This window comes from Aptenodytes patagonicus, chromosome 14 (assembly GCF_965638725.1).
Source record: "Aptenodytes patagonicus chromosome 14, bAptPat1.pri.cur, whole genome shotgun sequence".
NCBI classification, from domain to species: domain Eukaryota; kingdom Metazoa; phylum Chordata; class Aves; order Sphenisciformes; family Spheniscidae; genus Aptenodytes; species Aptenodytes patagonicus.
In genome coordinates, this window is record NC_134962.1 from 803,766 (window position 1) to 822,817 (window position 19,052).

At 52.4% G+C, this 19,052-nt stretch overlaps 1 protein-coding gene across 3 annotated transcripts; it reads left to right on the top strand.

Moving 5' to 3' along the window:
- The first annotated feature begins 7 nt into the window (after positions 1 to 7).
- On the top strand, positions 8 to 11,570 carry CDK5RAP1 (CDK5RAP1 mitochondrial tRNA methylthiotransferase). 3 transcript variants are annotated; one of them, XR_012996480.1, is made up of 15 exons: positions 8 to 239; positions 1,003 to 1,106; positions 1,578 to 1,612; positions 2,349 to 2,449; positions 2,637 to 2,847; positions 3,678 to 3,798; positions 4,094 to 4,324; positions 4,571 to 4,668; positions 4,782 to 4,837; positions 4,953 to 5,083; positions 5,958 to 6,107; positions 6,544 to 6,684; positions 6,832 to 6,913; positions 9,199 to 9,388; positions 10,438 to 11,570. XR_012996480.1 is itself a non-coding variant. In XM_076352024.1 (13 exons), the coding sequence occupies exons 1-13, from the start codon at positions 8 to 10 to the stop codon at positions 6,910 to 6,912; spliced, it is 1,692 nt and encodes a 563-aa protein (XP_076208139.1). In that variant the 3' UTR covers positions 6,913 to 8,010. The 3 variants fall into 3 exon arrangements, 1 of the variants encoding a protein (XP_076208139.1); XR_012996481.1 differs by having other exon boundaries at positions 10,648 to 11,569; XM_076352024.1 differs by lacking the exons at positions 9,199 to 9,388; positions 10,438 to 11,570 and having other exon boundaries at positions 6,832 to 8,010.
- Positions 11,571 to 19,052: the final 7,482 nt, after the last annotated feature.

Sequence of the window (19,052 nt, forward strand, 5' to 3'; positions counted from 1 at the left end):
CGCGGCCATGCTGCCCTGGAGGCGAGCGCCGCGGGCGGCCGGGCTCCTCCGCTCGGCCGCCGCCGCCGCACCCCGTCCCGGGACCGCCCGCCGAGCGCGCTGCGGGCCGGGCGAGCGGCCGGTGAGGCGCGGGGCCGCACTGCCCGCGGGGCCGGACCTGCGGCACTTCCTGAGAGGGGCCGCCGCGGGGGAGCCGCGGCCCGAGCCGCGGCCGGGCTCTGCCCCCGGAACCGGGAAAGGTCTGTGGTGCCGCCGCCGCCCCTCCGCGGGCGCTGCTGACCCCTGCGCGGCGGCCCGGGTGCCGTGCCGTGCCGTGCCGCGGCTGGAGCCGGGGCTAGGCCGGCCCCGAGGGCTGGTGGGGCTAGCCGTGCCCTGCGGCCGTGGCGTTGCTGCCAGGCCGAGGCCAGCCGTAAGGGCTGGTGGGGTCAGCGGTGCCCTGCAGCCGGAGCGGAGGGTCGCTGCAGCGTGCGCGGGGGAAAGGAGTTGTTTGGGTGCTTTTGGGGCCCAGAAGATTATTTTGATGTTAGCAGAAGTCCAGCTCGTTGGCCACGTGCCCACTGGTGTGTCTCCCCCCACCATGAAGATGGGGAGCAGATTGCTCTGGCACCTCTCTGCAGTCCATGTGCTGGGCTGTCAGCCGGGGCTGACAGCCCCAGAGCTTTCAGGCTGTGATGCCCTGGGGAGGGGGGGGTTTCATTGCACTAAATGTTATATCTCAGTATTAACACAGCTTCTGCTTCTCTGCAAGCCACAGCCCAGACCTGTCGTGTTGGAGTGACACGCTCTGAGGCACTCCGGTTTCCCAGTGCCACTAGCAGAGTCTGTCTTTATTTTTGGTTTATCCTTTCTGTATGGGCTGCAAGCGAAGGCAGCTTTTGCGCTGCTTGCCCGAGTCTCTCCAGTGGTGGGACTGAAGGTTCCTTCCTATGGAAAAGGTCATGGAAACAGGTTGTAGATGAAAGCGCCGAGGCAGGCTTCTGCGTCACACAGCCTTTGTTGCAGTGTACATGGAGACGTATGGCTGCCAGATGAACGTCAATGACACGGAGATCGCCTGGGCCATCCTGCAGAAGAATGGCTACGTGAGGACAAAGGACCTGGATGAGGTAAGGCACCTTGGCAGCTCTCCTGTAGCGCAGGTCTGCGAGAGCATCGCACCACTGCTGTGCCTGCGAGTCCCGGGTTTTGTCTGGAGTGCAGTCCTGCAGGATGTGATTTTTGCAGTCTAAGTTCTGTGGAGTAAAGGAAGCTACTTAACAAATGTGCTAGACAGCTGTGGGTTGTTTTTTTTCTTTAAACTGCTGGGTTTCCTCTCAGTCGGAGAGCGATTGGACACAGCGGGATGCTCCTGACTCATCTTTGTCTAAGTTTACATCTGCCATTTAGTGGAAGACTCTGTCTTCTGTTAGTTTCTTGCACCTTTGTTTATTGAAGCCCACTGTGTCCTTGGGCAGATCTTTTTCACTGAGTTAAGTGAGTTTTATAGGCTGCCTCTTCAGGTTGACCTGTGCAGGGCATGAGTACTTATCGTTTGGCTTTTACAAATTATTCTTCCTTTTTTGTTGTTTTCAATTTAGGCAGATGTGGTTCTCCTTGTCACCTGTTCTGTGAGGTAAGGAAACTTCTGTCACTCCTGGTTTCGGACAGTTTTTAAGGAGTTACCATTTGAAAACCAAGGCAATAAATGTGTTGTGTGCAGAAAAGAGCATGCAGATGTGAAACTACCCGTTTAGCTGAGGATAGAGCTAGCTGGTGCTACAATGTATAACATTAATTGTGCTATGAATTGCTTTTCTATATAGTGAGAAGCAGCTCTTTGGTACTGTAAGCTCTGTGTATATGTCATGGGCCGTTAGAGACCTGCACGGATTTGTGCTTTAATGATTTTTAATTTTTTTTTATTCCGCCTTCTCTTGAACTGACTGTCTCTCTAGTACAGAGTCTGTACTTTAAAAATTTGGGAAATACATTTAGGGGCAATTTGGGATATAAATATATAGGGAACTTTGCTTGTTTTTTCTGAATGCAGAAGATACTAAATGCTCATTGTCACTTGCAAGGTAGCTCATATTGGCTGGCTAAGGCAGACTTTTTCTCCACAAGAGCTTAGTCCCTGAGTTGTTTCTGCAGTGCAGATGCTCCCAAGCGAGAGAAACGACAGTAGATAAGATAGAGTCAAGACATAATCCACACACCACAAACAGCACTTTCATGTGCCATCGGATCCATCAGGTGGATGATTCCCTGTCTTTAGTTGAATTCTCCTCTCAAAGCACTTGGGCTGCTTCGCGTAGGGGGACCATTAAAGTGCAACAGTCGGATTAACCACTGTTTTCCTGGCTTCCCAGGGAGAAGGCAGAGCAGGCTATCTGGAATCGCCTGCGGCACCTCAAGGCACTGAAAGCCCGGCGGCAGCAGGCTCGCTTACCCCTCCGCATCGGGATTCTAGGTACTTGGCGGGATGTGCAGGAGCGGGTTGCACATACTGTTGTGCCACATCCCATCGTGCTGCGTTTCCTCTTCCCCTCTGGCGGCACCAAGCCTTTTCTGCAGGGTGAAAGCAGCTAGTGAAGGGGTGCGGAGGTGTAACGGAGGGTGGGCGCTTCCTCACAAGGACCCTTCTCCTTTGGCGGCAGGATGCATGGCTGAGAGGCTTAAGGAGGAGATTCTGCACAGGGAGAAACTAGTCGATATTGTGGCAGGCCCTGATGCATATCGTGACCTTCCGCGGCTGCTGGCCGTGGCAGAGTCTGGCCAGCAAGCTGCTAATGTCCTGCTATCGCTAGATGAGACTTACGCAGATATTCTGCCTGTCCAGACTAGTGCAGGTGGCACAACAGCGTTTGTGTAAGTACCTTTTTTTCCTGTGCATGTTTCTGTGGTTCTGGTTTGGAAATATTGCTGTGCAGAACAGACATGTCAGTGACAGCAGCTACCCAGGAGGTGCAGTGCCTGGTTGCACTCGCTCCCGGCAGCCCAGAGGCGTGAGTCTGCCAGACTATGTGTTTGCTGCTTCTTTGCTGTCTGGCTGAGCCCTGGAGAGACTGCCCCGTGCTCTGGCTGTCTGTGGGCTGTCTGCGGGCTTCTCTTACTCTCCTTTGAGAACGTTGATTGTCTAAGCCTGATGCTGCACTGAGTGATTTCTGTCACACTGACATTTGTGCCCCTCTCAACCCCTGCCTTCTGCTATGTCCTGCCCCAGGTTCTCCTATTTAATTCTTCTAATCCTCCATGCATTTTAACTTCTGTTGGTTTTGTTTCCATTTGTTTAGTTTTGATAATAAGATTCCCAAACATGAAATCGGACTCTGCTCAGTGTGGCCATAGAGTACAGCAGGACAGCATCACCCTCTGTAGGAACAGGATGCAGAAGGATCTCTCATCACTGCCAGATTGCAGTGCAAGTCTGTGCCTCATGAGTTGCTTTCCAAGTTTCTTGGAAATATGCACGAAAAATTAGGAGGTGTTAGCTAGGGGCAAGCAGAAGCCAGCCCTGGCTGGAACAGTGTGTAAGGGGAAGCTGCAGAGCTGTGTTCAGAGCTGGTGCTGTGTGTGCTGCAGGCCAAGGGGGTTGGCTGAAGGCAGCAGTGCTGGGCCAGGTCAAAGCAGGGCAGGATGCAACGCGGATGATTCTTCCGGAGCAATCGTAGTACGACCTGTACTTTACCTCTCGGCAGATCTATCATGCGGGGCTGTGACAACATGTGTAGCTATTGCATTGTGCCCTTCACCCGCGGCCGTGAAAGGAGCCGCCCCATCGCGTCCATCCTGCAGGAAGTGAGGATGCTGTCGGATCAGGTGAGGCAGAGCCTGCTTCCCACCTGTCCCAAACCATGGGAGGAAGGGTGGTTCTCAGTGAAACTGTTTTCAGTGATACCTTTGACCGGTGACACCACCTTTATCTGTGGAGATGAGGTTACCGTAGGGTTCCGCCAGTGGCTTTTTGATTCCCCTGGTAGTACTCTGAGACAGACAGGAAAGGGAGGGCTTCCCTTGGAGACTCCTCCTTGAAGTAAGAGTAAGACTGTGGCTGCCCTTGCAGCTTAGCCATCTTGACCGGGTTATATTTTTTCCCCTCTGTTTATTTTTGTAGGGAGTGAAAGAAGTGACCCTTTTGGGTCAGAACGTCAACAGCTTTCGAGACATGTCTGAGGTGCAGTTTCAATCAGCTGCTGCCCCAGTCCTCAGTCGTGGCTTTAGCACAGTCTACAAAGCTAAACCAGGAGGCTTGCGCTTTGCACATCTTCTAGACCAGGTTTCTAGAATTGATCCAGAAATGAGGATCCGGTTCACCTCTCCACACCCCAAGGATTTTCCTGATGAGGCAAGTGTAAAATAAACACCTGGACCTCTGCTTGCAGGCAGGCAGTTCTGAACTGCTGGCTGTGCTTCCTTCCCAAAGGGAACGCGGAATCACAGAACGGGAACAGCAGCTCCCGGGAGGGGGAATGTTCGTGCTAAAGCTGGCAGGTTTGCAATTTGCTGGCTTTTACCCAGGGAAGACTCTTCCCCTTGGCATCCTGGTAGAGCTGAACTGTCTATGACTTTGTCTCCTGATTGCCCATCACAGGTCCTGCAGCTTATCCAGGAGCGACACAACATCTGCAAGCAGCTTCACCTCCCAGCCCAGAGTGGAAGCACACGAGTCCTGGAGGCCATGCGACGAGGGTGAGTGAGTGCTGTGGGGAGTCTTGTGCCCTACCCTCTGATTTAGGGTGCTGCTTTCTCCTCACCAATGTTGTGGTTTTCTGATTAGCAAATCCATCTGTTGTTCATTGCAGATACACAAGAGAAGCATATTTAGAGCTTGTACACCATGTGCGCGAGTGCATTCCAGGTAGGGGCTCCCTTTAGCTTCGTCTGAGCTCAGCCCAGCTGTATCTTACTGTCCTTTCTTGAGTGAGTGTTTGTCTCTTCCTTGAGGGAAGTGTAAAGCTGCGTCTCTGTTACAGGAGTGAGCTTAAGCAGTGATTTCATTGCTGGCTTCTGTGGAGAGAGGGAAGAAGATCACCAGCAGACTGTGTCCTTGCTGCGGGAAGTCCGCTACAACATAGGATTCCTGTTTGCCTACAGCATGAGACAGGTGAGTGCAGGACCTGATGGAGAACACTCTTATCTCTGGGTATCTCACCTAATTACTGGGTGCTGTTTCTCACAATAAGACACTAAAAAAAAAAAAAAAGCTATTGAAAATAATACCTAAAGACTTGGTATATTGGTAGATTTTTTTGCTTGCGTGCGGCACTTCTAGGGTATCTGGTTCTGCAAGGGCCACCTTTGTGCCTGAAAGGCTTCCAGCTCCCTTGTGTGAGCGTCAGGGTTGACCTGGTTCTGCAGATGCTCCAGAGTCATTGCAATGAAGCAGCCATGTCTGCAGAGACCTGGCTGCACATACACTTTTCTTTGCCGATGAGAAATTGTGCTGATGTAGCTGGGCTCCAGTCCAGCTACAGAGACTCCGTCAGTCAAGTCCGGAGAGAAGTGGTGTATTTTCAGAAGGTATTTCCATGAGAAGAGTGGATAGTTGACAAGTCTCCGTTAGAATGCTCTCCAAAGTGTAAGATGCTGATGGGGAAGAGGACAGGAGGTTGGGAAACATAAGGAAGCAAAGGAGTATGGATCACCTTTCAGCTCATGGAACTAGAAGTAGTAGAATCCATTGCCTGTCCTTGTGGACAGACAGGCAACAGGCACATCTCACGTAGGAGCTGCAGAACTGCTTCACACAGCCACCGATACTCAGCGCCCTACATCAAGCCTTCTACCAAAAAGGTGGTGCAGAAAGAATGTGAGGAACTCAAGGATGTTGCTGGTGCTGAAAACATTCCTTGAGATTGTAAATACAAACTGTGGAAAGCTGTTGCTTGAAGAGCAGCCATGCTGGCTGGGGTCAGACAAGGTTCTGATCTCAGACTGTCTGGTTATTGAGGAGCCACGCTTGCTTTGTCTGTTTACAGAAAACTCGGGCATATCACCGGCTGCAAGACGATGTGCCTGCAGACATAAAAAAGAGGCGGCTGGAGGAGCTCATTACCGTCTTTCGAGAGGAGGCTGCAAGGGCAAACGAGGCGATGGTGGGCCAGTCTCAGCTGGTGCTGGTGGAGGGGGTGAGTGTGTCTGGAACAGAGTTGTCCTTCTCCCCTCTTGCTGGCCAAGAGGCTCTTAGGCTGTACACAGCAATCATCGCCTCTGCCTTCCCTTCTCACTTTCCCCACGCAATCCTAGGACTCCAAGACCGTGTCTACACACTTAAGCAGGCAGCCTGATTTTTCCAGAGCACCGAGCTGAGCGCAGGGGGATGGGATGGGTTAGAGACGTGTCTCTGGCCAAGCGCTGAATTAGTGCAGGCTTTGGAACGTTGGCTTTGGTGTGGGTGTCACCACAGCAGCTCTGGCTGTAGGAGTTTGTTCCATGGCGTGCTTAACAGTGTGGAATGTGGATTTTAATACTGGCAATAGTGCTCGATTAATTCCTGAGGCGATAAAGCCCAGCAGTGAATCAGAGCTATTGCCATGCAGGTAATGTTCCCTGTCCTCCTTTCAGCCCAGCAAGCGCTCTGTCTTGGAGTTGTGTGGGAGGAATGACGGCAACATCAAGGTGATCTTCCCTGATGCCGAGATAGAGGATGCTGCGGGTTGCAAGGCTCTGGTCAGAGCCCAGCCGGGGGACTATGTGTTGGTGAAGGTGACCTGTCTACAGTACTTGTTTCCTTGGGCTCATTTTCTTGCACGGTGCTGTTCTCTAGAGCAGCTGCTGCCAGGAGAGCCTAAAATTAGAATGGGTCCTCCTCAGCCTTTCTGTTCCTGAGGACTGTTGTGCTGTTTCTTTCAGGTAACCTCTGCCAGCTCTCAGACCTTGAAGGGAGTTCTGCTCTGTCGTACTACCCTCTCCCGCTCTGCAGTTTGTCACTGAGGTATCCCTGCTGCCAGTGGACGAAAGCAGCACGTTTTTTCCAGGAAGAAACAAGGAAGTTTGGTCAGGTGGAGATGGGGTAGAAACAGGGACTTATATGTATATTTTAAAAAAAAATATATAAAATAATAATAATAAAAAATTATAGATATATTTCTGTTTTGGCAACAACCTACCCCCCATAGATCTGTGCAAGTCTGTAGGCGAAAGGGATGGAAGCTGTGTATGGACTTGCCAAACCCAAGTACTGTGTGGTCTTGTATTCTCACTTCCCCTCAGGCTTGGCCCACCCCTGCAGTGCTGCAGGTCTGTCCTCTGACTTCGATCACGTCCTCTAATGCAGCCCAGCCTGAGAAATCTGTCTGCAGAGCAGGTCGTTCCTACTAGCTCAGTTGAATTTAGGAGCTGCAGAAATGGTAGTGGCTAGAAAATACAGCTCCAGTAACTGCTGGAGAATGGCAGGAGTACTGCCCAAGGGGACAAAGAACTCAAAGAACAGGAGAAGACTGATGAATTCTTTCCAAATATTGGTAACTTCCCTATTTGCAAAATCCTTGGGAAGGGGAAGTAAGAACCTGCATCGTGCCTGTATGATGGAATATGGCACTGAACTGTGGAATATCAAATGGTGTTTAAGGTGCACAAGTGATGCTTAATTTGTTGTATCTGAGGCTGAGGGAATGCGGCCTTACCCTTGCACTGGGGATATTTGGGTCTAGGTTAGAGAGGAAGGATTCCCCTGTCTCCAGGCCTAAGGTGGTGCATGGTAAGGACTGGCTGCCAGCTGAGGGTTCTCTCTAACCTGTTAAAACTTTAGGTGCAGCTTTGTAATCCAAACGTCTGTGGATGTCCTTCCCTTTGCTCACTAGAAGAGAGAAATTATTGTACCAATTTAAATGGCCAATAACTTCTTTAAGTGCGTCTTGCAGTTCCTCGTTTTTATCGGCCTGCAGCTAATCCTGGCTGCATTGTGTCATATTCCAGCTTGGTCTGCTAAACTCAAACAAGTACCTGTAACCTGTACTTGAAAACTCTCTCTTGTGAGATGTGAGAAAGAATCACCCCTTTTAATACAGATAATCATGTTATTAAAAGAAATCGTTGTAAAAGGCTCTATGCAGTGACAAATTTTGAAGGAACAGCTGATCAACTCTTAATAGAGCAGTCACTATGTGAATTTGCAGAATTTTTAAATAAACATGAAAGGGTTTTGCTAGAAAGTCTTCCCTCCTGCTCAAGCTCTTTCTGGGATATAATTGTATCTCTTTGAAAACAACATAGTTCACTGAATATTCATTAGACCTTAGTTTAAGAAACAAATACATTTTGCTTATTATCTCAGAGCTGATTCTCTTCTCACAGAAGTGAATCTGCACAATCAGCACTAGTCAGTGCGGGTTCTGAGGGGCTAACAAATACACAGTGCCGTTCTGCTCTCCTGCCTCCAAATGGGAAAGTGTCTTGGGCCCAAATCCACAAACCAGGTCTTAAACCTCTGCTGCCTAGTGAGTGTAAGCCTTTGGCCAGTGGGTATTTAAGGAAGAGGCAGCGAGAAGCTGTTTGGTTTGAAATACCAAAGGAAGGAGCAGGGTGTATAAGCATCATCCCTCAGCAGAGACAGGCACTGAAGCCAACGTGTGCTTGCTAATTAAAACAACTGGGTAAGTGGTCCAGTTTTAACTGCCCTGCAGCATCTCTTTCAGCTCATTTTTCCCACACGTCTGGAAACCGTGGCCCAAGCCAGCGCCCCCTGAAAAGGGCTGACACCCACCTTTCACTGCTCACTTTCACCTTCTCCCCACAAGCACCTATTCCAAGTGAGAAACGCAGACCGCGGTGTGCCCTCCCCGCTCCATCCAGCTTTGAGGCCAGCTGCGGTCGTTTTACAATCATTATTTTAAGAGCACGAGACTAATGAGGAGGAGAGCTGGGTTTTACATTTTGATGAGAAGGTGATAATGCTCACTGCACAGACTCCCCAGGGAGCCATAGCGCTTACCATTTGTCTCGCCTTCTTAGTTTTTATAGGCCTCAGGAATGAAGGCTGAGGTTTTAAGGCAGCGAAGCATCCGTTAGGAAGCACTTACAGTGACCTTGGAGGCCAAGTTAGTCATTTGGCACTGCCTGAAAGCAGGAATGTTTTTTTCTCAGGGGCTAAAGGGTGGGATGCAGTTTCTGTATCGCTTGTCAGAAGATTTGCTCCCTGAATTCGGCTGTTGGGAAGGCTGAACTTCTGCCTCGTGTTCATTCTGCCTCGTGCTCATTCTTGTACGTTTCTTTTCCCAGCCTGAGCAGGGACAAGACTCCTGAACGCCACAGGACTTTACATCTCCCACACTGATTTATACCTGTGCCTTCTGCAACTGGAAGCCGAAGTGTTGCAGTGTTTCAGCATACCTCAGTGACGGAAGGGATTTGTTTTGCTGGGACTGCTGCTGTAAGACGGCTGTGGGTCCAAACCAAAATACTGCTTAATGTAAGCATGCACTGTATCTCTGCTCTGTAGAGAAACACAGATCCAGGAATCAGTACCCAGACTTGGTAGGAACATGACTATCTGGGATTTGTTACCAGCAAAGAAGCCTGCTAGGTTTTTATTATCCAGAGCACAGTGTTTAAAAGCCTTAATTTCAACCAATTTTGTAAGGGTCCTCATAAGATACATTTTGTAATGAAGGTCAGTCCTCACCTCTAGTATCCCAAACTCTCAGAACAAGTTCTGCTGTGTTTCTGAGGGGCCTCAGGAGACAGCAGCCCTGTTAGAATTTGAAAGCTGGATCCTACTCTTGTTCTTTTGGAAAAGAGCTGCAGTCAGCCCCTGTGTTGTGGTTTAACCCGGCGGGCAGCTAAACACCACACAGCCGTGTGCTCACTTCCCTCCCCGGTGGGATGGGGGAGAGAATCGGAAAAAAAAGGTAAAACTCGTGGGTTGAGATAAAGATAATTTAATAGTACAGAAAAGAGAGGGGAAATAATAATAATAGTGATGATAAAAGAATATACAAAACAAGAGATGGACGATGCAATTGCTCACCACCCGCTGACTGATGCCCAGCCAGTTCCTGGAGAAGCAGACCCCCAGCCAGCTTTACGTGCTGAGCGTGACGTCATATGGTGTGGGATATCCCTGGGGTCAGTTGGGGTCAGCTGTCCCGGCCGTGTCCCCTCCCAACTCCTTGTGCCCCCCCAGCCTGCTCGCTGGTGGGGAGGGGTGAGAGGCAGAACAGGCCTTGACTCTGTGTAAGCACTGCTCAGCACTAACTACAACATGGGTGAGTTATCAACGTTGTTCTCATCCTAAATCCAAAACACAGCGCCATACAAGCTACTAGGAAGAAAATTAACTCTATCCCAGCCGAAACCAGGACATGCTGCCAGGCTCCGCTTGCTTCTGGGCACAGGAGGAGATGTTCCTCAGAGGCAAAACACTACTGGTTGGATACTGGGTGGTATTTTGTTTTAGGGATGACTCAGGAGTCTTCCTCAGGTCAGACCCACAACTCTCAATTCCTCCTCACTCTGCAGGCCCAGTGTTGTTCTGTGCACTCAGCCTTCCTGTATCTACTCGCTTGGGATGGAAACAGCTAGCAATAACAACACCAGACCAGAAGCCAGCAGCCTCAGGAAGCAGAAAAAAAAAAAGAAAAGAAAAAAGCATGTTAGAGCAATGGAAGTATTTATTCACGTGGTTTTGGGGTTATCTGCTTGCTTTTTCTGCTCTTTATATTCCTACAGTTCCAACTTTATATTCCCAGTATTGGGCAGAGTGGATTTCCCAAGCCAAGGAGACCAACCACCTTTTAACCCTGCCCTGAACCATTCCCACAAAGTGCTGTGTTCAGGACACACCCTGGAAAAGGTACAGAAAAAGTCACAGCAGCAATCTATGTCCAGCTCCTTTGCTGAGGCAGATTGTTTAGGTAAGAGCCAGGAGATTAACGGGATGTATGTGAAATGCACAGAGCGTCGGCATAAAACGCCTTCAGTAATAAGCCCAAGAGCCACAGTTGCTACGTGCAAAACTAGACCGGGCTCATGAGGAGCCTGTGGCCGAGGTGGTGAACCCTCACTTGCCATCTGCAGGGCCGGGCGGCGAGGGCGCTGCAGGGGAAGGTGACAGCCCATCAGCAAACCAACCAACCTGCTAGAAAAACAGATTAAACCCCACCTGCTCAGAAAAAAGGCAGGCAGCCTCCAGCCTCTGCAAGCCTCTGGGGACTTCAGTCGGATGCATTAAACGAGACACCGAACGGCCCTCGGGATGCTCCTGCTGACTTGTGCTGCGCCGGGCACGGGCCGTGGCACCGCCTGGGAGCCCTCCCGAGGCGGGTCACTGCTTTAGCTGTGTCGAAAGCCCTTGCGCCTGGGGACCCTGGCCCGTGAGTGCAGCTCCAGCCCGGTCCAGCATTACCAGTAAGTAGCGATAAAAATTGGGATTTAGTGATGCTGAGAACCGGTCTGTGCTGTCCTCTGTGCCCAGGCCAGCTGGCTGCAGTGACAGCGAGCCTCGGGCACAGGACCGCTGCTGGGCTCTGCAGTCCCTGCCCTGTAACATCTGCCACTCGGTTTGTTTTAATCTAGTTTCTGATTAAAGCAGATTCTCATTCTGAGTGCAACCTCTTCTGCCAGAACAAAGCAGCTCCCGGGACCCGTTCTCCTTCACACCTCTCTGACTCCCCGACTTCCTCGAGTCCCTCCTGATTTACAGCAGGATGGGGCCAGGCTTGTAAGTGATAGATCTTAGTGTTACACAGCAACTCGCAACGCTAGTAATGGCAGCGCCAGCGCTCTGCCCTGTCACACAGCCCCTTGCACGAGCAAGGAGGCACGTTAGTCCCTCCAGCCTGTCCCACCACTGCGAAGCATCAGGATTCCCGCCGGTTCCTGTCTCCCGGGCTGGATGGGCTGAGCTGCGCAGGAGGACGTACTGGGCTGTGGTCACATCAGCATCCTGAGGGCTCGGCCAGTCCTTTCGCGGGTGAGCAGAGCCCTGCCCAGCCTCACCTCTCCGACAGCTCCCTCCTTCCCAGGCAGTTGTCCCCAGGTCCCTCTGGAGAACACTCAAACTTTTTTTTGCCTCCGTCCAGCCAGTCGTGCCCCAGTTACACCCGTGGGCAAACACCTAACAAGGCATTTGGTAGATCAGTTTTCCGAGCACAGACCTAAAGTGCTGGGATGACATTTACTTTCAAGCACTAGCCGTGCCCTGAAGCATCTCCTTACACCGGGATTTCATAACACGCAACCTGCACGCTTTCCTTTTCTGCTTGCAGTGTGTGTTGGGTGAGGCTGGACATCACCACGAACACAGAAATAGCTTCACGTGGTAGAAAGGTTGCTGTCAGAGAGAACAAGAGCCCGTTTGTTCTCTGGACCCCCATCACACAGCCCTAAAGAACAAACCTCTTTGTCCTGAGGTCTTGGCTGTGCTTACGGAGAGGAGGGACAGACGGCAGCGGGCGCTCTGCGCCAGTGTTCATCTGCTCATCACTGCCGTTTATTGGCCTAAGGACAATCTCAAAATAGATGCCTATCGTTGCCTACACTACCCCTACCCAGCCTTGCTCCCTTCTCCAAGACTCTCTTCTAAGCAGCTAAGGCAGAGCAGTTGGGATTTTCCCAGTGCCAGAGCTGGCTGTGGTGTGTCACGTCCTTCCCCAGAACCCCCAGTGGTCTGCAATCTGTTTTCCCTCTGAGTATCAATGAAGTTGGAGGGAAAGATTGACGTTTTCCCTGATGGCAGCTTGTAAGCACAGTTTGCTTTAGGTCAGCCGAAGATGTCTGCTCTGCTGAAGCGGTGGCAGGTGATGAGAGGCATCGCCTCTGAGCAACGTGCCAAGCAGCCTGCTGGGCTGTGTCGGGGGTGAAATGCTTTCCTTCCCTTTTCTCGTGGGTTTTCACTTTAGCAGACAGGCTTCACGCACTTGCCAGCCCTTTTCCCCCAGGCCTCCTCCTCCTCCCTCCACCAGCACTGCTGTGGGCTGGGAGTCCATGGAGGTTTCCTTCGGTGGCTTTTCATCACCATTGCTGAAGCTAGCTCTTTGCATAAAGCTTAGGGATTTAATGCAACATAAAAAACTTTAAAAAATGTTTTTCATTTCTAAAAGTAGTTATATCTTTAGTTCACTCCTTTCTGGAACTGGTTGCGGTCAGGTTCTAGCAGGAAGGTTACGCCTGCTCCTGAAGGCTCCTTTGCAGCTGACGGCCAACTCTGCCGTGCTGGAAAAGCAATGGGCTCTCCATCGCAGCAGCAGGCAGCTGCCGGCCCCTGCCTGCCTCCCCCACGTCCCCCCACTGATTCCCCCCCGCCTTGGCAAGCCCCAAGATGCTCTGCAGCCCACCCAGCACCCACTCCTGCCGGCAACGCCGGGGTTGGCATTTCCGTCTGTCTCCAGACCCTTCCCAGAGCAATGCGCCTTCCTGGAGCGCTTCTGGGCTGTGAACTGAATGTCAATGACAGAGGCGCTGATGGTGAATGGCAGCTCTGGTTTTTCAGGGTTTTGTGAATTCAGTGTGTATCTTACAAGTCTGCCACAGTAACTGCTGATCTCTGGGGCTTGGGAGTCCTGTGGCTTTCCCCCCTCCCTTGTGAGCAATTTATTTCCTTTACTGACAGCTAACTATTGACTTCTTGTTCTCCTGAAGATGAGATGTCCTGTTTCATCAGGTTTAAATTAGTTTTATCTTTAGACTTTCCTATTAATAAGCTCTCATCGTTGTGTCATTACTTGATATCTATTTTCTGATGTTTTCCATGAATGGCTCTGTATCTTCCAGATATTTTGTCAAGTATTTTTTTCCTCTGCTGGCTGAGTTATTTAATACTCAGGCATGGATCAGGGCTGTGAAGATGGTCAGACGCCAGTCAGAGGTGCGTGTGGAGTGGCCTAGTGCCCACCGGCCGGCTGCGTGTGCAGGGAGGGCGATGGACTGGTGATGGGGCTGGCGGGGATGGCCATACGCTCCCTGGCTCGCTCTCTCTGCATCCCTCTAATCCCAGGCTGAGCTCTGCCATGCCGGGTGCTCTCAAGAGCGTGAGTCAATAGAGTAATTAAAAGGCAAAGGTGGTGCAATTCATTTGGACAGCTGTATTGGACTCTCTCTGGGAAAAAGAGAGAAAGTCTTTCTGTGCCCCCTCCCACGCTCTGCCCCCTCCCGCAGGCTCCCTCTTCCCCGGCTCCCCGTGTGCCCGCTCCTGCACCCGGGCAGCGGCTCTGGCCCTTGGGCAATAGCCCCAGGGTTAGAGGCACCTCTCAGCTCTTATTTCCCGTACAAGTCCTCCTTCCCACTCAGAAATCTCCCCTGGGTTGTGCCCTGGAGATGCGCTGCATGTTCAGGACATCCTCACTGCAGTACCCCCGTGCAGGGACGGGGACCGGGCAGGGTGGCTCCGGGATGTGAGGGGAGCTGGAGCAGCAGCAAACCATGGGAACACGGGCTGAGCTGAGCGTCTGCTCATGATCCACGATTCAGCGTTCAGCATGGAGATTAACAGGAATGTTGATGTTTCACCTGGAGAACTCACAAGATCAAACAACAAAGTAGGATTCAAAACAGCGTTTTGCCTGAAATGTCAGAATTTCAGAGAGCAAAGCAGCCCTCGGTTAGGAGATGGCCTCTCTTGGCTGTGTACTGCCTGCAGCAGGATGGACTTGAGCAGTGCAGCCGCCCTGTGCGGAGCCCCCCCCTCCCCCCGTGTCGCAGGGAGCCCCCAGGCCCCTTCTGCCCCCCAAACATTTGCTGTGCGAGAGAGACCACAGCTTCTCTTTCGCACTGCAAATGTCACTGCTAATGGGGAAATTCGGGAACTTGTTTTCCACTGGGGAAAAGACAACAGCGCAGTGGAAGCACAGCACTGCACATGATCATCTGGCTGAGCCGACGTCAGCTGCTGTCCTGCAGAGGGGAAATCACAGCGTGGCCAAAGCTGATGCCCTCTTCCCCGGCAGCAGGAGACCTTGATCTGAGAGCCGCGCAGTGAATCCATGCATGTGGTATATTGTAATGCGCCAGCTGCAGGGGGATGGTGCGGTGCTTCATGTGCCTGGCAGGTTCTCATCCCTATTAGCAGAACGTCCTCTAGGAAACTGGAAGTGAAAGGGAATTATTTCACATTATTTCAAGGGGGCCCATGACCGGGGTCTCTGTTCCTGCTGGGTCGGAGCCACCTTCCCCAGCAGTCGGGCTGGCGGGAGCTGCTCCTGCTGCCGGGAGCACGGGGACAGGCAGGGCTGCCAGCCCTGCTGAGTGCCTTCGGCTTCAGGGATTTTCTCACTGTATCTTCAGCAGTGTCAAAAGCAAAGCCCATCGGTGTTGAAAACACCCAAATCTCCTAAGTCTCCTTAAGACCAGGAAAATGGTCTTCATTTCTAGGAGTCGCTTGCATGGGGCAAGGCAGGGTTGGGGTGGGAAGCGGGGCTGGGTCGGCCACGTGGGGAGAGGATTAATGCAAGAATGAGCCTCGTTTCCCTACGTATACTTCTGACATTAATGAGGAGGAGAAAGGTGTCCGATTCCTTGAAAGAAAACCCGGGTATGACAACAGCCTGATGTACAGTGGCATTTCTAATAGAGCTATCAGGGTGCTTCAGGGACACTCCTGTTCACGGTGTGTCTGCTATCTGCAAAGTCAGGTCACAGAGGAGAATTAGCTTGCCCCTGCTGTTGTCTTGCATGCAAAAATTACACAGCAAACTACGACCAACTGCAGAATGGGTAATTTGCAGCAGTGCCTACAGCACTGGGTTTAGGCTGATTAATATTCAGCGCACTGCTGTGAAAATGAAAAGCCAGACAGAATTGTCCTCCTCCCCTTTCTGCATCCATGAAGATGCCAAGGGTAATGGCTGAAGCACAGAAACAAAAACAAGATTCACTTTCGGTCAAGCTGATACAGGGGTTTTGAGCCTAAACAAGACAGTCCATTCTCTTTGGGTTATTTAGCCTCATCTTTTAACCTGTTTCTTCTTTTTTTTTTTTAACGCCATCTTTCTGTTATCTAATTACAGGAAGTTTAAAAAAAGAATAGTAGGAGGCTTTCTTTGAAGCTATCAGAACAGAACAGTAGGCATTTCAAAAAACAGTTTCTCTTTAAAAAAGGGAAACATTCTGACATTTTAAAAAAAGATTTTTCCTATGATTTCTTGTCAAAACTCCATTTTGAAAAGCCCTTTTACTGTTGGTGGGAAAACTTTCCCCATCCCGTGCTCAGAAGAAAGCACGGCGCAGGCCTGCCAGGAGCAACGGTACCCGCCGGCAGAGACCCGGGATCCTCTGGGCAGCAGGAAGATGCCCCGGGGCTCGGGGGACAAACCAAACTCCCGCAGCTGGCTGGCTGGCATCCTCAGTGCTCGTCCTCCCCAGCTGCTTCCCCTCGCCAAGCGCCTTTCCATGCCCTGGTGCTGGTTTCTGTCTTCCCACAGCTCTTTCCTCCCCTTGTTGGGTGGAAAAAACCTGGGAGATGCTTAGACCTGCCAGTCCTGCTGTCCCACCCGTGTTCGGCTGAGGCAGGGCTGGGTGCTCTTGTACAACAAAGCAGCTTATGAAAGAGGAAAGCAGAGCCACCGTAAAAGCCGAGGCTGCTGTTTGCCTTCAGGGCTTTGGTTTTGTATTTACATGGGCCAAAGTAAACCCTCACCGGGCAGTCCCAGACCTCATGTTTTTCTGTTGTGCAAACAGAAGCCGGATGAGAGGGGGATGGCATGCTGTCAGAGCAAACCCCGCGAAGGCAAACACAGATCGAGGTGCTGCCGAGCAGGAGGAGCTGGCACCGCTCAGAGCTGTGCTCGGCCAGGCACCGCCGACCTGGGGCCAGGCTCCGGCCAAGGGGCTCTGCCAGGTGTCCGCGCAATGTCCCTTCCTGCCAGCAGCCACTGCAAAGGACGGGCCACACGTCCCAGCCGCCACGGGGAGAGCCAGTGGGGTGAGAGGAGCTGCTCGGTGCCCCCGACCCCTCCGTGATGCCCCTGGGCATCAGCTGGGGAAATCCTGCACAAAACCACGTTGGTGCCCTTGCAGACGGGGCTCGCAGGGGTCTGAGCTGTCCCAGAGTCACCCACTCTTGCACACCGGGGCCAGGCGGTGCCAGTGGCAGGGACATCCCCTGAGGCACCATTTTACATCAATATTGGTGCGTCAAACTGGCGTGGGCTGGCGAGGCGGGTGCTGCCGCCGGCTCCGCAGGGCCCACAGTGGCCGATGGCTGCCCTCCCCTTGCTCTGCGGGAGTGGAGGTGGGAACCACCCCGATGGCACCACGCCACCTGGAAGGATTTGGGTTTTGGCATTTTGGTTCTAGGATTACTGAGGAAATCTTTACACCTGTCATTGCAATTATTCACAGCCAGTGAGGCTGAGTTGGGAATTGGAACTTTCTTTTATCCTGCTCCTTCGGTTTCCTTAGGAATTGGAAACTGAACGTGCCCAACGAGGTGTTACGTATTAGACAGCTCGGGCCAAGGCAATGCCATCCGTCCCTGTCCTTCCCCTCACAGCTCTGCCGCTGCCATCGAAGGACACCCGGCCTTCTGCTCTTCACCTTTGTGCTGCTGAGCACACGCAGCTCATCATTGGCAAAAAGTTAAATTTCCTGGAGCTCTCAGCGCATGGGTGTTCATTGCAGCTGGCATGAGAGGCATGAGGGACGCGCCAGCTGCAGCCCGGTGGTACCTAATGACCACATCTCGATAGCGTCGTCACCTCTGCATTTAATTGGCAGGGTGGGGTAGCATCCTGCCCCCCGGCCAAGGTCAGGCTGCTTGGGGCATCGCTCGCTCGCAGGCTGCTGCAGCCAGGTAAAAGGAGCGAGGAGCAGCAGGAGAGGCTGGGCTGGAGTCCCTGGGCATCGGGGGCACCTCGGTCACCCCATCGACTTGTGAAAAGGGCAGCGGGAAACTCTGAGGTGTTTAGAGAAATATTTAGACTCCTGAACACTCAGCCATGACACGCAGGAGCTGTAGGTTAGGCTACAGGAAAATGGTCTTTCCCCAATGAAAATTTTGTTCTTTCATGAAAAAAAAACCTGAAAGCTTTTGCTCACAAATCAAATAATTCTGTGGGGAACTTGAGCTGAAATACTTGATTTTTGGATCAGCTGCACAGGAGCTCTTCACTCCTCCAGTTGAGCCTTTCCTCCCCAGAGCCGCTGCTGCTTGGCAGAGCCGTGGTTTCTGCACAGAGCCAATTTAATACAAAAAAACACTTTCTGTCAAAACCGGTTCAGGTGTGAAGTTACGGAACAGCACTAGTGCCAGCTGCAGGGAGCAGGGACGTGCCAGCCGGCGGCTCTTTGGCAGCCCCGGATGGCATGGGATCAGATCGGTGCTTTGGGGACAAGGAGACAGCACAGGGTCCAGGTGGGGAGGACGGTGGTGGGGGAGGACAAGCCACAGCTGAGGAACGGCGGTGTGGGCTGGGGTCTGCACTGGAAATGCTCACCCTGAGCTGGCACCACGGCTCCCGGCTGCACGTGCTGCTCTTTCTGTCTACCACCTTTTTCTAGCACCCACCTTTTTCTGGCACCCACCTTTTCCCATTTCCCAACATCTTCAGCCATCCTGCTTCTCTTCACCTTTTCTTTTGAATGCGCTTCATTAGGAATAGGCGATACCCGCAGCCGGGGCTGCGGCAGGTGGTGGTGCAGCGGCACGCACGCTGCAGAACGCTGCCGGTGGCAGACACGTTACCAGCTGGAATGACAAACTGCAAAGACAAGCGTAAATGACAGGTGAGAAGCAGGTCCCGTCCTCTGGCCGAGGCACCGAGACGTGAGCGGGAGCCCTGGCCCTGGGAGCGGGGGCACTGGGGAAGACGCTGTCTGCAAACCCGCAGCTCACGGGACCGGCTCTCCCCCGTGCCTGCGGGATGGGGCTCTGGGGCCCTGGGCGGGAGCAGAGGGACCCGTGATGGGCAGAGGCAGAGGAGGGTGTTGGTGCAGCCCAGCAGAGCCAACATGGGCGGGAAGCCGCTGGCGGCACATGGTGCCATGCCGGCGGCTCTGGAGGCTGCAGGGCTCGGGGACCTGGCACCGGCCCCAGCAGCTCTTGCTGTGCAGCTGTTCTGCGCAGGGGCTGTGGCACAGCCAACCCCAGGACACATTTTGATGCGGGCAGCAGCCAGCAAGCTGCCGCGGCCAGGGGTGAG